This window comes from Enhydra lutris, unplaced genomic scaffold (genome assembly GCF_002288905.1).
Source record: "Enhydra lutris kenyoni isolate GAN:26980312 unplaced genomic scaffold, ASM228890v2 scaffoldscaffold22, whole genome shotgun sequence".
In the NCBI taxonomy this organism is placed as follows: domain Eukaryota; kingdom Metazoa; phylum Chordata; class Mammalia; order Carnivora; family Mustelidae; genus Enhydra; species Enhydra lutris.
The window spans coordinates 42,307,245-42,324,528 of NW_019154106.1; the positions used below are offsets into that span (position 1 = coordinate 42,307,245).

The 17,284-nt window shown below is 36.7% G+C and overlaps 1 protein-coding gene across 3 annotated transcripts in view; it reads left to right on the forward strand.

Annotated features, from left to right (window-relative positions):
• LOC111149457 (phosphatidylinositol-4-phosphate 3-kinase catalytic subunit type 2 alpha) overlaps nucleotides 1-17,284 on the forward strand; it is a 101,955-nt gene that overhangs the window by 60,338 nt on the left and 24,333 nt on the right. For all 3 annotated transcript variants that reach the window (XM_022506548.1, XM_022506547.1, XM_022506546.1), the window contains exons 13-20: nucleotides 833-1,000; nucleotides 7,306-7,417; nucleotides 7,803-7,948; nucleotides 10,341-10,529; nucleotides 11,729-11,822; nucleotides 12,305-12,399; nucleotides 12,754-12,934; nucleotides 17,172-17,276. In XM_022506548.1, coding sequence (XP_022362256.1) covers nucleotides 833-1,000; nucleotides 7,306-7,417; nucleotides 7,803-7,948; nucleotides 10,341-10,529; nucleotides 11,729-11,822; nucleotides 12,305-12,399; nucleotides 12,754-12,934; nucleotides 17,172-17,276 — 1,090 coding nt within the window. The remainder of the gene's footprint in view (nucleotides 1-832; nucleotides 1,001-7,305; nucleotides 7,418-7,802; nucleotides 7,949-10,340; nucleotides 10,530-11,728; nucleotides 11,823-12,304; nucleotides 12,400-12,753; nucleotides 12,935-17,171; nucleotides 17,277-17,284) is intronic.

Consider the following 17,284-nt stretch of genomic DNA (forward strand, 5'->3'; position numbering starts at 1 on the left):
CACATACCATAGAAATACGGTTTTCATAACATTGCTTAGTTTAGTATTTATTCTGTAATATTGTATATATGAAGCCTAGTTCTTAACATTAGAAAATTAAATCCATGTACAAGATACTTTGCATTGTTAATATTTTTATAATACTGTTTTTAAACTAAGGGGATGCTTTCACTATTTAGGGAGGTATATAATTGCAGAACTTTTTATTCTGCATTTATTAAGTGTTTTCCTATTTTCACTTTTTTAAATTATAAAAATAACGCATCTTTGAAAATAATAATACAAAAATATGTATGGGTAAAAACGGTATCATTTTATTTCCAACACTTAACCATCTTATGACCCCTCAGAGTGACCACTTTTGACCCAATGTATCCTTTCAGACTTAAAAAATTTAAAAAGGTAAACATACATGTCTGCTCTTATGTGTGTGTGTGTGTGTGTGTGTGTGTGTGTGTGTGTATCTATATTTATGTATAAAATATATTTTATATATATGTATATCCGAATCAGAAATACTCAATCATCTAGTTTTTCCTAAAGGCAATAAAAATGACTATTATTTTCCCTAGAAGTTGACGGTATCAAGTCTTGAGAAAATGCACTAAGAAATTTTTTAAGACCTACTACATATTTGAAATTTTAATGAAATTTATTTAAGACTTTTTATAGTAGATATTGGCCAAACTTGCTGCTTAAGTAAAAGTTACTCAGGATTAAAGATTTTTTGATAAGTCAAATGAAATGCCTAAAATTGTCAGTCTCATTAAATGGTTAAATTTCATATTTGATCTAATTTGTCTTTTCTATTAATACATTTTTCCCCCCTTAGAATCATTTTTCCCATCCAGATATCACAATTGCCATTAGAATCACTTCTTCACCTTACTCTTTTTGGAATTTTAAATCAGAGCAGTGGAAGTTCCCCTGATTCTAATAAGCAGAGAAAGGGGCCAGAAGCTTTGGGCAAAGTTTCTTTACCTCTTTTTGATTTTAAACGGTAAGTTTTACTGAGTTATGATGGTGAGTTACTGTGGACACATCTGCAACATCAGAATTGGCTAGAGAATAGCGTGGGGAACAATGACATATATGAGATAATGAGCTACCTCAGTTTTTGCAGTATGAATAAAAGGAGGTTATTTCAGAGACACAGATCAGAAGAAATCACAAAGTAACTCTGCTGTAATTTTAACATATCTACCTGGGTACTTAGAAGATTGTTTGCCACTCACTATTCCAGGAGAAAAGCAGCAGCCAGTTTATGCTCTGTCATTTATGCAAAGTACTATGTTTTTGACATAATAATCATGGTCTTCTAAGTTTCCTTGATACCAATAAAACTCCCATTTTTCCTCTTCTCATACTTTTCCCATTCTTCTCCAGAGTTTCAGAGTCTACAGCTTCACATTATTTCCTTCTCTTTACCTAACTGATCTACCCTTGCTGCTGTGGGCCCCAGCCTTTAACCTCCAAAAGTCTCGCATATGTTCAAAACCTTATTGATCCTTAGGGGTAAAGGAATTCCTTTTGAGCCTTGTATCTAATAGCCCTGTGGTAGTATAATTTATCTGGCCTTTCAACTATTTTAATTATGTTTTAAGTAGTATGTTCCATGAGACTATCAAGTATCTATCTAAATGAGGGGAAAAAAATTGAATAAGCTCCAGATATTTTTCATACAGTACAGAATAATATTTTGCCGAGTGATAGCACATTAGTATATTAAAGTATCTCTATAAAGTTGTGCAGTCAAGAAACCTATTATGTTTAGTAACAGTAGTACTGTAATGACAAACACACAGCATTTGTTATGCTAGGTGTTAGTCTGAGTGCTATATATGTATTACACCAACCCTAGGTGTAGGGTTACTGCCTAGGAAGGCAGGTGTTACTGTCCCTTTTTACAGAGGGGGAAATCAAAGTAGAGTGAGCTTAAGTGACTTGCCCTAGGGCACTTAGCTAATAAGGAGTAGAATTGGGATTTGAATCTAGGCAATCTGGCCTCAGGGTCTGTGTTCTTATTACCCTAAATTGCTATTCTCAAATTTATTTGATACTATGGTACTTTTTTTTTGTTCTGGAATATATGCTCTAAAACATTGTATTCTGTGGGACAGTTTGAGAAGTGATTTAATAACTTATCTGTTCTATAATAAAAATGAAGAATGAAAAAATTTTGCTAATCTAGTTCTTTTTCCTCTTAAATGGCAATTATACTTTGGTTTTCTAGTAATCATTTATTAAAATCATATGTTTGAAACATTGACTTCACAAATTTTGTTTTTTCTTTCTTTCTTTTTTTTTTTTAAGTTTTAAAGATTTTTATTTATTTATTGAGAGAGAGGCAGTGAGGGAGAGCATGAGCGAGGAGAAGGTCAGAGGGAGAAGCAGACTCCCCGTGGAGCTGAGAGCCCAATGCAGGACTCGATCCTGGGACTCCAGGATCATGACCTGAGCCGAAGGCAGTCATCCAACCAATTGAGCCACCCTGGCATCCCCACAAATTTTGTTCTTAAAATGTTCTTTTCCTATGTACTTAAACATAGCATTTATTCCTTTATTTTTCTCTTTAGTTACTTTCCTCCCATTTGAGGAGGCAGTATGAGATTTTTTTATCTGCTACCTTTAGGTAGGCTCAAATTTTATTTGCTATCTGAAGTAATTCTGAACCACCAAAGGCTAGAGAAAAGCAGTTGAAGTTATTATCATTATGGATGAGTATTTAGAACCTTTTGCTAAATATAATCCATAATTACTCTAAAACAGAATATTGGCCATGTGAAGGAGGGAAATTGTGTTCTCAGTTGTGGTGAATTAGTGTCAGGGAACAGTTATGTGAGAAAATTAAATAATTGCATCATTATCATTAATTTTTATGAATAAGTTAGTTCTGGGGCACCTGGTGGTTCAGTCAGTTAAGCATCTACCTTCAGCTCAGGTCATGATCCCAAGAGTCTGGGGATCAAGCCCTACCTACCTCTGGCTCCGAGCTCATCATGGGAGTCTGCTGCGCTCTCTCCCTCTGTGCCTCCCCTGCTTGCATGCTCGCCCGCTCATGCGCGTGCTTTTTCTCTCTCTCTCTCTCTCTCTCTCTCTCTCTCTCTCCCCCCCCTTGGCGCGTGCGCGCATGCGCATGCGCACGCTCACTTTTTCAAATAAATCTTTTTTCTTTTTAAGATTTTATTTATTTATTTGACAGAGATCACAAGTAGGCAGAGAGAGAGAGGAAGAAGCAGGCTCTCTGCCAAGCAGAGAGCCAGATGCAGGGCTTGATCCCAGGACGCTGGGATCTTGACCTGAGCCAAAGGCAGAAGCTTTAACCCACTGAGCCACCCAGGTGCCCCTAAAATCTTTTATAATAAATAAATATATATATATGTCAGCTCTAAAAACCTTGCTCTTAAAAGAACCATGGTTCGGGCGCCTGGGTGGCTCGGTTGGTTGAGCGACTGCCTTCCGCTCAGGTCGTGATCCCAGAGTCCCGGAAGCGGGTCCCGCATCGGGCTCCCAGCTCCACGAGGAATCTGCTTCTCCCTCTGACCTTCTCTCCTGTCATTCTCTCTCTCACTTTCTATCAAATAATAAAATCTTAAAAAAAAATTAAAAAACTATGGATCTTTGCTTAATTAGAGAAGTAACATCACTTTTTGTTCCTTTTTATTGTATGGTAATAAATGTTTTCTTAATGTGTGGGGTTCTTTTGCTTGTTTTTATGAATGATGTAACACTCTAAAAATTCAAGAGAGTAAGGTGAAGGGCAGTTGACTTTTGTTAGACAAATAGTCTGCATCCAGCACTCTGCTATTGAAACAATAAGCAGATGGCATTAAGCTTGAGATTTTGCCAAATAGTGCAATTGGTCTAGGTAGGTAATGTTGTTAGGTCTTAGCATTCAAGAAACACTCAAAGGGAAGATGGTTAAACGTTAATTCAAAGTGTTAATGATTTAATTCAGTTAACTTATTGTAGTACAGTGATCAGAAATCCTGGTCTTGAAATTCTTTGTAAAAATAACTTATGTTGGGGGTGCATGGGAGGCTCAGTCGGTTAGGTGTCTGTCTGCGGCTCAGGTCATGATCCCAGGGTACGGGCTGGAGCCTCGCCTGGAATTGGGCTCTCTGCTCAGCAGGGGAGCCTGCTTCTCCCTCTCCCTGTGCTTGTGTGCTCTCTCTCTCTTGCTCATTCTGTCTCTCAAGTAAATAAATAAATAAAATCTTAAAATAAAAATTTATGTTTAAGGTGCAGCCTGCATACAACCTGATAAAGTCACTCTCAGAGGGAAGCCAAAAAACTTAGAGGCATTTCAGTCAGCTTCAATAACAGATGAGTTCTTAACTCATTTTTAAATAAACAGAACCAAGCGTTTAACCTGCCTTTCCTTAGCAGTTGTAATTCAGGGTTACCAAATAATTGATATGAGAAAGTTAATAGAAAAATTCCAGCTAATAGATCATCAAGAAATGATAGAATATCACAATTTTGTAACCCCTACTGAAATAATAGATTTAAGCCAGGGTTTCTCAGTCTTGGCACTATTGATATTTTGGGCCAGATCATTCTTTGCTGTGGGATACTGTCCTGTGCATTGTAGGATGTTTGGCAGCATCCGTGTCTTCTGCCCACTGTTTGCCAGTACTGTCCCCTAGTTACCAACCAATAGTGCCTCCAGACCTTGCCAGATATCCACTGGGGGCAAAATCACTCTTGGTTGAAAACCATTGATTTAAGTATTATCAGTGCTTGCTTAAAGCCATTAAGTGATTAACTTTTCTGGAACTTCGTAATGGGTAGTTTAGACTGACTGGACCCAAACAAATTGATTATCTTAAATATTAGAAATAATTAGAAAGAGAGAGAAACCAAACAGTGTCTCTCTTTATTTGATGTAATAGGAAGTAGTATGCGATTTTACCTTTATTTAAGTATTCTTGCCAGATAACTAAACCTGAATCAGATCAAGCTTCTAGATCTAACTACTACTTTACGGAAGTGTAGGAGATAAAGGGACATCCTAAATGACACTAGAGGAATGCAATCAGTTAAATCCAGGATATAGAAAATTCTTAGAACAAAAAACCCGTTTTTTGTTTTTTTTTTTTTCAACAAATGGCAAGGATAAAAAAGAGAGGAAGAATGTATAGATAAAAATAAAACAAACTTTTTCTGTAAAGAGGACCAGGTGGAAGTAGTTAAGGCTTTGCAGGTCATAATACAGTTGACACTTGAATAACAGTGGGGGGGGTGGTTAGCAGTGCCTTTTTGCCCTGCCCCCCCCCCATGTGGTCAAAACCTGCAAATAACTTTGACTCCCCAAAAACTCAACTAGTAGCCTGCTGTTGACCAGAAGCCTTATCGGTAACACATAGCGATTAACATGTATTTTGTATATTAATATGTATTACATAGTGTATATATATATATATTTTTTTTTTAAGATTTTATTTATTTATTTGACAGAGACACAGCGAGAGAGGGAATACAAGCAAGGCAAGTGGGAGAGGGAGAAGCAGGCAGAGGCTTAAAGACTGATCCACCCAGGTGCCCCTTACATAGTATATTCTTAAAGTGAGATAGAGAAAAGAAGATGTTATTAAGGTCATAAGAGAAAATATATTTATAGTACTATATTGAAAAAAATGAGTGGACCTGCACAGTTCAAGGGTGTTATTCAAGGGTTAACTGTAATCTCTGTCACAAATGCAAAATCAAAGGCAAAAAGCAACAATAGTCAATAAATGAGTGGGGCTTCCTTCTGATAAAAGTTTATTTACAAAACCAGGTGATAGGCCTGGAGTTAGGCCCTTAAATTAAAATATACTTAAAAAGACATCATCCAAATGCAGTGTTGGAAGTTGCTTGGATCTTTATTCAAACAACCAATTTTAAATAAACTTTTGAGACAATGAAACTTGAATACTGATACTGACAGCTGATGATTTTAAGTAATTGTTAATTATTTTAGGAGTGATAATGGTGTTGTACTTATTTTAAAATAAAACAGTGTTTATTGTTTAGAGAGATCTAAAAGTATTCACAGATGAAATAATATCAGAATTTGCCTTAAAATCTAGTTGGGGGTGAGGGTGGATCTGAAAAAGAATATAATGTGTCAGAGATTTAAAGGCTGTTAACCTTCAAGAGAAAACACTAAGACTTGAGTCTAGTTCATGTTATTTTTCAGAAATTTATTCTGTGTAAAGATATATCAGTGTCTTACTGATAAATGTTTTTAATTTAAATTGGTAGTTTAGGGTAAGGGTCAGCACACTCCCGTGTACTGCCTGGTTTTTGTAAATAACAGTTTTGTTAGATTGCAGTATACATTATTTATGTATTGTTCATGGCTACTTTTGCAGTATAACAGCAAAGTTGAGTCTGCAACAGATTGTCTGACCCGAAAAGCCCCAAATATTTGCCGTCTGACCCTTTACCGAAAAGGCTTGCTGACCCCTGGTTTAGAGCACAGATACAACTTCCAAGATGATTAGTGTTTTGTTGCAAAGTATACTGTATTGGTTTCCTTGGCATGTGGTTTGTTCTTAAGGTGAAAGTGAGCCGTTATGTAATCCAAACTATTACCTTGAGATGTATTCCATTGTAGATGATCTTTAAAGACTGTTCTTCACCTTTCTATTTATAAAAGTTGCTTTAGGTGGGGGAGGGGGACCAAGGGTGGGGCGCCTGCTAGCTCAGTCAGAAGACAGTTCAACACTTGATCTCTCTCTCTCTCTTTTTTTTTTAAGATTTTATTTATTTATTTGACAGACAGAGATTACAAGTAGGCAGAGAGGCAGGCAGAGAGAGAGGAGGAAGCAGGCTCCCCGCTGAGCAGAGAGCCCGACTGGGGGCTTGATCCCAGAACTCTTGAGATAATGACCAGAGCTGAAGGCAGAGGCTTTAACCCACTGAGCCACCCAGGCGCCCCAACTTGATCTCTTTTTTAAAGTTGCTTTAGGAACAAGTGACTCTGAGTTTTTACCTTCTTGTGTTCTATCCTTAACCCATTCTTCCCAAGATCCATTATTTCATTCTTCCCTCCCTTTGTCCCAGCCCCCACTCATCAATACATTTACCTGAAATATTAATACTCTATGGAGAGTGACTCTGGTATGTTCTTAAAGATGATACTTTTATCTAATGGATGCTTAATAAATGGATAAATGTTTCAAATTCATTACCATGTACTGTGAGTTTTTTGGTGTGTGTGTGTGTGTGTGTGTGATGTGAATTTTGAAGCAGTTTTTAAAATGAAAACTACAAAAATAAAATGAAAGCTACAGTATTCTGTCTACATTCATGAAGGTTTTTAACATGTGGAACTAAGCTTCTGTATCTTTGGACTTCGTCACATACAAATCCTGTTCCTGGAACAGTACCCAGAAAAGGCTATGTGATGGAAAGAATAGTGTTACAGGTAATGGTACTTATTCATACATGGGGAGGTTGAGATTTCTTATTAAGATGTATATGTATTCCATGATTTGGATTGTTAACTAAAGAAGCCTAATTGGTCTTGTTTGATCTTAGGACCTGTCTTCAATTTAAATGTTAATAAACCATTTCCTGTTTCTGAGAAACAGCAAAAAAAAGGGGGGGGCTTATATTTATCCCATGTAATATATGTGCCTTTGAAAATTACCAGTGATGGTAATCACTTTCAGCAAAAGGACAAGAAGTATTAATTCAACATTCAATCTAATAGTCACCCTGATGGCTCAGAATCCGTTTTCTCAAAGACAATGTGGCAGATAAGTGGACTATTTAGCTACAGTCTGATAAAACTCTGTTAACTTTTTAAGGTTGATTTTCCTTCTCCTATGTTTGATGTCATCTATACTACTCCTCAAGTTGACAGAAGCATCATACAGCAACACAACTTAGAAACACTGGAGAATATTACAAAAGGGAAACTTCTTGATATTATTCATAGAGACTCATCACTTGGGTATGCTCCTTCGATTTTTGTTTTGCCTGGGTATTTTCTTATGTTGTAAATCTCAAGTTAATAGTTTAAGATTTTTATTTATTTGTTTATTTGACAGAGAGAGAGGGAGAGATCACAAGTAGGCAGAGCAGCAGGCAGAGCGAGAGAGAGGAAGCAGGCTCCCTGCTCAGCAGAGAGCCCCAGGACCCTGAGATCATGACCTGAGCCGAAGGCAGAGGCTTTAACCCACTGAACCACCCAGGTGCCCCTCAAGTTAATAGTTTATTAAATGCCCTGATTTAGTTCATGATTTAGTAATCTTGGTATGGAAGGTTTTCTTGTTGTTTTTAATTCTATAAAAACCCATATAACTACATAAAACTTTTTTTTTAAGATTTTATTTATTTATTTGTTAGAGTTCGAGCACAGGCAGACAGTGGTAGGCAGAGAGGCAGAGGGAGAAGCAGGCTCCCTGCTGAGCAAGGAGCCCAATGCAGGACTCGATCCCAGCACGCTGGGATCATGACCTGAGCCAAAGGCAGCCACTCAACCAACCAAGCCACCCAGGCATCCCTAACTATGTAAAACTTTAAAAACTTGTACAAGTCAAACTTTTACATGATCAAAAAGCAAACAACATTGAGAACTTAATTAACAGTAAATATCAATAGATTTTAAAAATATATGTGTAAAGAACTTCAGTTTTTTAGACACTAGACAAACCAACAACTTAGTAATAGAAAGAATATGACTAGATAATTTTTTGGAAAATACAGTGCCTTTTAAATATCTGAAAAGATGTTTGACCCCTCAGTAATCAAAAAAAGGAAAATTACTGCAATATAATATTTTATACACATGTCGTAGATGAAAATTAAAATGTCTCATAAAGTATTGATGAGGATACAGAAAAATGGGACTTAAAACTGTTGGCTACGGAGCTTTGGGAGATCAAAATCAGTAAAGGTCACAGTGTACATAGTCTGTAACCTAGTGGTTGTAGTTCCATTTAATTATATGTCTTCGAGAAAACCTTTTATATTTGCTTGTGGGGTAAAGAATATTCATTGTGGTATTTGGATTATTGTAAGTGACAGGGAGTGTCCATCAGTAAATGTTCAATTATTGTACCTTTATCCAGTGCAGTATTATGTAACTATTAAGAATGAACTTAGAGGGACTCCTGAGTGGCTCAGTTGGTTAGACTACTGCCTTCGGCTCAGGTCATGATCCTGGAGTCCCAGGATCAAGTCCTGCATCAGACTCCCAGCTCCACAGGGAGTCTGCTTCTCCCTCTGACCTTCTCCTCACTCATGCTCTCTCTCACTGTCTCTCTCTCAAATAAATAAATAAAATCTTAAAGAAAACAAAAAAACTTACATCTAGCTGTACTAATACGTAAGACGTTAAATGAAGAAAGCAAGGAGCAGAATAGTTTATGTGGTATGTTACTATTTACGTAAAGAAAAAAGAATCTACACATGCCTATGTATATGCTTTTATATCAATAGACTATCTCTGGAAGGATATGCAGTCTTCTTTTTTTTTTTTTTAAGATTTTATTTATTTATTTGACAGAGATCAAAAGTAGACAGAGAGGCACGCAGAGAGGGAGAAGCAGGCTCGCTGCTGAGCAGAGAGGCTTGATCCCAGGACCCTGAGATCATGACCTGAGGCAAAGGCAGAGGCTTAACCCACTGAGCCACCCAGGCACCCCAAGGATATGCAGTCTAATAAGATAAATAAGGCAGCTGTCACTGGGAGGGCAACTGGCGGGAGAGACTTTAACTGTGCACTTTTTGGGAATATTTGAATTTTTTCAGTTCTCCACATGAATGCATCAGTGCATGTATTTATACACAAAAGTAGATGGATGGGTGGTAAAATAGTGAATATTTCATTCACATAAACATTTGTCATTAAGACTGAATTAGAGTCTTCCAAACAAATACTTCTCATTTTGAATATTCCTCATTTGAGCTGAATAATCGTCTTCTAAAATCATCTTCTAATATGTAGTAGCTTTTTTTTTTGCATGACATTTGATTTTACTTGTATAAAATGGATGATATCCTTGCTATCTCGTAGGGTGGGTTCTGCTTATTCAACTCTGATTTTTAGTGCTTGGCATCTGGTTAGAGCTCAACAAATTTTTATAATACTGAATTATCCTTCATTTTCATAACTAAGACTTTTATCAAGGCAGAATGATTTCTTTCTATCCCTCAAATTAGAGTAAATTAGTAGTGTTTGCTGTATATTGTATTTTTCTATTCAAAATTAGTATTAATGATTCTACCAAGAAGTGGCTGTCCTAAAATGAATAAATTTCTTTTTCGTATTTTTAATCATTGAGATTATAACTGTCATTATGATATCATTGAGAAGTAATTTAATTTTGTCATATATGCAGACTTTCTAAAGAAGATAAAGCCTTTTTGTGGGACAAACGCTATTACTGCCTCAGACACCCAAATTGTCTTCCTAAAGTACTAGCAAGTGCCCCAAACTGGAAATGGGTTAATCTTGCCAAAACTTACTCACTGCTTCAGCAATGGCCTCCGTTACACCCACTGACTGCTTTGGAACTACTTGACTCAAAGTAAGTTAACCGTGAGTGAATGTACTTGCTCTATTTTATTGTTATCATTTTTTCCAATAGGGTATATTATGTTGCAGGAGTATTTCCCTTTGTTTCACCATGAAAGCAATTCAGTGCAATATAAATGTGTAAATGTGTATTTTTATAAACATACTTTTTGTGCTGGGTTTTTTTTGTTGTTGTTGTTTTTTTAAGATTTTATTTATTTATTTGACAGGCAGAGAGGTGGGCAGAGAGAGAGAGAGAGGAAGGAAGCAGGCTCCCTGCTGAGCAGAGAGCCCGATGCGGGCTCCATCCCAATCATGACCTGAGCTGAAGGCAGAGCCACTGAGCCACCCAGGCGCCCTGTGCTAGGGTTATTAAAAAGAGATGTCATGGGGAGCCTGGCTGCCTCTGTTGGTGGAACATGGGACTTTTGATCTCAGGGTTGGGGGGGCAGTTATGAGTTCAAGCACCACACTGGGTGTAGAGTTCACTTTTAAAAATTAGAAAAAGAATAAAGTTGTCCTATCATTTTAAACTAACCCAGATCCAGCCTCACATCAGGCTCCCTGCTTAGTGGGGAGTCTGCTTCTCCCTCTGGTCTGCCCTTCACCCTGTTCATGCTCTCTCACCCTGCTTGTCCTCTCCGGCTCTCACTCTCTCAGTCAATAAATAAAATCTTTAAAAAAAATAATAAAACTAGCCTAAAGAGGGATTTAAGTTCTAAATTTTGAATAATTTGTTATTTTTTTTATGATATGGGTCAAAATTTTCATAATTAAACAGTTTCTGAACAGTCCTGAAGTTGAATTTGTATAGTACAGAAAGATTTTTCTTCCTAAAAAAAAAAAAGATAATTGCTTTTGAATAAAGAGCTATTTGAATATTCTTTGTCACGTATAGATTAAGATTGTGTTTTTAGGAAATACAGTTTCAGGGGCGCCTGAGTGGCTCAGTTGGCTAAGCATTTGCTTTTGGTTCAGGTCATGATTCCAGGGTCCTGGGATTGAGCCCTGCATCAGGCTCCTTGCTCAGCAAGGGGCCTGCTTCTCCCTCTACCTCTGCCCCTGCTCCTGTGTGCTCTCTATCTTACTCACTCTCCTCAAATAAAAAATAAAATCTAAAAAAAAAAAAAAAAAAAAAAAAAAAAAAAAGGAAATGCAGCTTCACTAGAAAGAAATCACCATTAAATCTTGATTTTTGTGGTGCTTCTTTAGATTTGCGGATCAGGAAGTGAGGTCTATGGCTGTGACCTGGATTGAGGCTATAAGTGATGATGAACTAACTGATCTTCTTCCACAGTTTGTACAGGTATGTTTTTTACTGGTTTACCTGTTCACCTTACTCTCCACCCATTTTTTGAGTAGAGAACTTGCTAGAGGATCTCCATTCTGTTTTGATTAAAAGTACTTTTGTGGGAATGTTGAGGTACCTTAAGTTTGGATGTAGTATGAATTTCTTTCCACTATTGTTAACTGCCCCACTTGAATATTTTATATACAAACACACACACCTAGATTTTTAATACTTACATTTTTAGATTCTCAGAACAAACCAGACTTGAACTTTTCTTTGATTTTTCTTTATTAGCTATTTAAACGTAACTAATGAATATTAAACCTACACTTTTCTGCTTGATTTTATAACATATATAGCCTAAGTTAATTCATCTATTTCATTTTTATCAGTGTTATCTTAAATCTTGCTTTATATAGTTTCTCTTTTGATAATTTTATCCTAATAATATGGTATGGGTTTGACCACTAGTAATTCTTACTTTCCTTTATGTGTAGGCTTTGAAATACGAAATTTACTTGAACAGTTCATTAGTGCGCTTCCTTCTGTCCAGGGCATTGGGAAATATACACATAGCGCACAATTTATATTGGTAAGAGTTAAACTTTTTTTAAAGTAATTTATTTCTGTTCCTAGTATTTATAGAGATGGTATACTCTGAAAGTCTAAACAGTATCCTCAGACTGCTTATGTCAATACCAGATGTTTTATTAAGGGTATTATTATAAAGAAGGCAGATTTTTATGTCCTTAGAAATAAAACCAAAAATGCCAAATCTCTTTGCAATAAAGAGCTAACAAAATGTTAAGAGCTCCATAATAATGAGTTTTTACTTATATAGCTTAAAATAAATTCCTAGATACCAAAAAAATGAACCTACATCGATACTCAAGAGACATTCATCCAGTTTTCAGAAGTGGCTGACATAACTGTTTTGCTGTATTAGGCTCCTCAAGGATGCCCTGCATGATGCACAGTTTGGTGCCCGATACGAACATGTTTTGGGAGCTCTCCTCTCAGTAGGAGGAAAAGGACTCCGAGAAGAACTTTTGAAGCAGACTAAACTTGTGCAGCTTTTAGGAGGAGTAGCAGAAAAAGTAAGGCAGGCTAGTGGATCAGCCAGACAGGTATGTACCCAAAAGAGGGAATATGAATATTTTGATCTTGAAGGATCTCTATAGTGTTGATGAGTTGTTACTCTTTACCAGTTGATATCCAGTAGACTAACTATACCTATGCTGTTTTGAGCAGATGAATTCAGTTTGTTTAAAACCATAGGAAAAGATTTTACGACCTAACTCAAAAACGGTTTTTTAATTTCCATGCTTATGAATTCCTTCCTGGTCACAATTCTTGAGTTTCTTTTTCATTATTTTGTTTTTAACTTTTTGTAACTATGAAAGTAATGCAAGTATGAGTTGATGCTAATGTTTAAAAAATCCAAATAATAAATTTATAGGATAAAAATTTTTTTATTAAAATGTTAAATGAATGTAAAAATTAAAATTTTCCAGTTCATTTTCTCCCTGTTAGGTATCTATTATTCATAGTTTGCTTTATGTCCTTTCTGGTCTTCCATATGACTTTATACATATATGCACTTAAATATATACACAAATATTTGGATTTTAAAAAATTTTTATAGAAATAAACATACATACATATATACATACATATTGTTCTTGAGATAAAATTCACCTCTTTAATTCATTCTCTTTTAGTACATTCACAATGTTATGCAGCCACTACCACTAATTCCAGAACATTTTCATCATAGCAAAAAGAAAGCCTGTACCCACTTACTTTTCATTCCTCATTCCCTCCCTCTCCTAGGCCCTGGTAAGCATTAATCTGGTTTCTATTCTGTGGATGTACCTATTCTGGACATTTCATTTAAATGAAATTATACAATATGTGGCCTTTGTGTCTGGTTTCTTCACTTTGCCTAATATTTTCAAGGTTCATCCATATTCTAGCATGTATGAGTACTTCACTCCTTTTTATAGCTGAATAATGTTCCGTTCTGTGGATATACCACATTTTGTTTATCTATTCGTGTGCAAGTTTTTGTTAGGATACCTCTTTTAACTTTATCTAGGAGTAGAATTACTGGGCTATAAAGCAATTTTTATGTTTAACTTTTTGAGGAACCACCAAACCTTTATCCAAAGTAGGTTCATCATTTTATATTTCTACTAGCAATGTATGAAGATTCCAACTTCTCCACATCCTCACCAACATTTGTTATTTTCTGCCTTTAAAAAAAAAAATCATAATCCTCAAATTTGAGAGGCAGGGCGGGGGGTGGGTTGGGGGATAGGGAAGGAAAAAATGAAACAAGATGGGATCGGGAGGGAGACAAACCATAAGAGACTCTTAATCTCACAGAACAAACTGAGGGTTGCTGGGGGATGGAAGGGTAGGGATGGGGTGGTTGGGTTATGGACACTGGGGAGGGTATGTGCTATGGCGAGTGCTGTGAAATGTGTAAAGCCTGATGATTCACAGACCTGTACCCCTGGGGCAAATAATACATTATATGTTAATAAAAATAATTTTAAAAAATAATAGTCATCTTAGTGGGTATGAAGTAGTACCTCCTTGTGGTTTTGATTTGCATTTTCCTAATGATCAGTGATTTTGAGCACATTTTGTGTGTTTGTTGACCATTTGTATATCTTTTTCGGAGAGTTTCTGTTTTCAGTTGTTTTTCTTTTAAATGGTTTGCCTTTTTGTTGTTGAGTTGTTCTTTATGTATTTGGGATTTAGACCCTTGTCAGAGACACTGTAAATATTTTCTCTCAGGCGCCTGGGTGGCTAAGTTGGTTAAGCGATTGCCTTTGGCTCAGGTCATGATCGTGGAGTACCGGGATCAAGTCCTGCATCAGGCTCCCAGCTCCACGGGGAGTCTGCTTCTACCTCTGACCTTCTCCCCTCTCATACTCTCTCTCGCTGTCTCTCAAATAAATAAAAATCTTTAAAAAAAAATATTTTCTCCCATTCTTTGAATTATCTTTTTATTTCCTTGGTAGTGTCCCTTAATGCACAAAAGTTACTAATTTTATAAAGTTTATTTTTCCTTTTGTTGCTTGTGCAATTGATAACTAAGAATTTGTGGTCAAATCCAAGGTCACAAAAATTATACAGTTCTAGGAGTTTTATTGTTTGCTCTTATATAATCTTCGATCCATTTTGAGTATTTTTTAATATGCTTGGAAGTAAGGATTCAACTTTATTCTTTTACATGCAATTATTCAGTTGTTCTAGCACCATTTTTATTCCAGTTTTTTGTACAATTTTCTCCCTTCATAATGATATGATAGCCAGATTTTGTCTTAACTGGAGGGTCTGTAAATACTGGCCTATTCAACCCACTTAAAAGCAAGGTAAATGCTGCTTTTTTTTTTTTTTAAAGGATTTTATTTATTTATTTGACAGACAGAGATCACAAGTAGGCAGAGAGGCAGGCAGAGAGAGAGGAGGAAGCAGGCTCTCCGCTGAGCAGAGAGCCCGATGTGGGGCTCCATCCCAGGACCCTGGGATCATGACCTGAGCCGAAGGCAGAGGCTTTAACCCACTGAGCCACCCAGGCGCCCCTAAATGCTGCTTTTTGAAGTGGTCCCACCATGGAACCTCTGGTCATCCAACCACATCACTTTATCTTCACTATAATGTGCAGCCACTTTATTTAATCTCATTCCAGACTTTAACTTTTCCATAGCTTCCATTATTTTCCCCATGTTTTTCACATAGAATGTCTGCCACCACCTTTGGAACCCTGAGACTTCTTGTCAGTACTGTCTCTCCTAGAGGCTGCTCACCACTCCCCCTCAGCACCCCGCCTTTTCCAGATCTGCTTTTTCCCTTGGGCAGCATCTTCAAAACTTCTCAGCACCATTTGTTGAAGAGACTGTTCTTTCCCATAAATGATCTTGGCACCTTTGATAAAAGTCAGTTGACCATAGACTTATGGGTCTGGATTCTAGTTCATTGATCTATAAGATTAGCCTTATGCCATACTGTTTTCATTATTGTAGCTTTGTGGTAATTTTTGAAATCAAGAAGTATGAGTTTTCTAACTTTTCTTTTTCAAGGGTTTTGTTGTTGTTGTTGTTGTTTTGGTCTATTCAGAAGTCCTTGCAATTTTGTCTGAATTTTAGGACCATCTTGTACATTGCTACAAAAAGGAAGTTGGAATTTTGATAAGAATTGTGTTAAGTCTGTGGGGCGCCTGGGTGGCTCAGTGAGTTAAGTGTCTGCCTTCATCTCAGGTCATGATCCCGGGGTCCTGGAATTGAGCTCTGCATTGGGCTCCCCGCTTAGCGGGGATCCTGCTTCTTCCTCTCCATCTCTGCTCCGTGTGCTTATGCTCTCTCTCCCTAACCTCTCTCTCTCACTCTCTTGTCAAATAAATAAAATCTTAAAGAAAGGAATTGTGATGAGTTTGTAGATTAATTTGGAAAATACTGCAATCTTAATAATATTAAGTCTTCCAGTTCATGAACACAGGATGTCTTTTCATTCGTCTGGATCTTTAATTTCTTTCAGCAATTATGTGGGGGGGGGTTTTTGTTGGGGTTTTGTTTTGTTTTGCAGCTTGCTCTTTTTTACTTCATCTTAGAGAATTTTATGTGAAGACCTATAGTCACACCTCATGTTTCTTAATGGGTACATAGTATTACAAGGTATTGTAGAGTAAATTGTGAACCGTTACCTTTGTAGATCGTTTACACATTTTTCTTTTTCCATTCCTACAGTGAATATAGTGTATAAGTATTTGTCCTTTGCTACTCTTTCCTTATATGATATTCCTATAGGTGAAATAGCTGAGTCAGGAACTTTGTATATTTTTAGTTAAATCTTTTTCTCCACCAATAGATTATGAAAGTATCTTTTTCTGCCCTGTTGCTGGGACTGGGGTGTTAACCTTAAATTTTTATACTGTCAGGAAAAATTGCATCTCATTTCTGCTTAATTTCTATTTATTTGATTGTTAGAGACTTTTAATTAATACGTTAAATAAACCATATGTACCCCCCCCCATGTTTATAAGCCTTTGCCCATTCTAATTCTAAAATTAACACTTTAGGAACAGCTTTTTTTTGTCTTAAAAATAGGTCTTCCTGGGGTGTCTGGGTGGCTTAAGCGTCTGCCTTTGGCTTGGGTCATGATCCCAGGGTTCTGAGATCAAGCCCTGCATCAGGCTCCCTATTCAGTGGGAAGCCTGCTTCTCCCTCTCCCACTCCCCCTGCTTGTGTTCCCTCTCTTGCTGTGTTTCTCTCTGTCAAATAAATAAATAAAATCTTTTTAAAAAGTAGGTCTTCATTTTCAGTATGTACTTACAGTGTCATTCTCTTTTCCTAGGTTGTCCTTCAAAGGAGTATGGAACGAGTACAGTCCTTTTTTCTAAGAAATAAATGCCGTCTTCCTCTCAATCCAAGTCTTGTTGCAAAAGAATTAAATATTAAGGTGACATA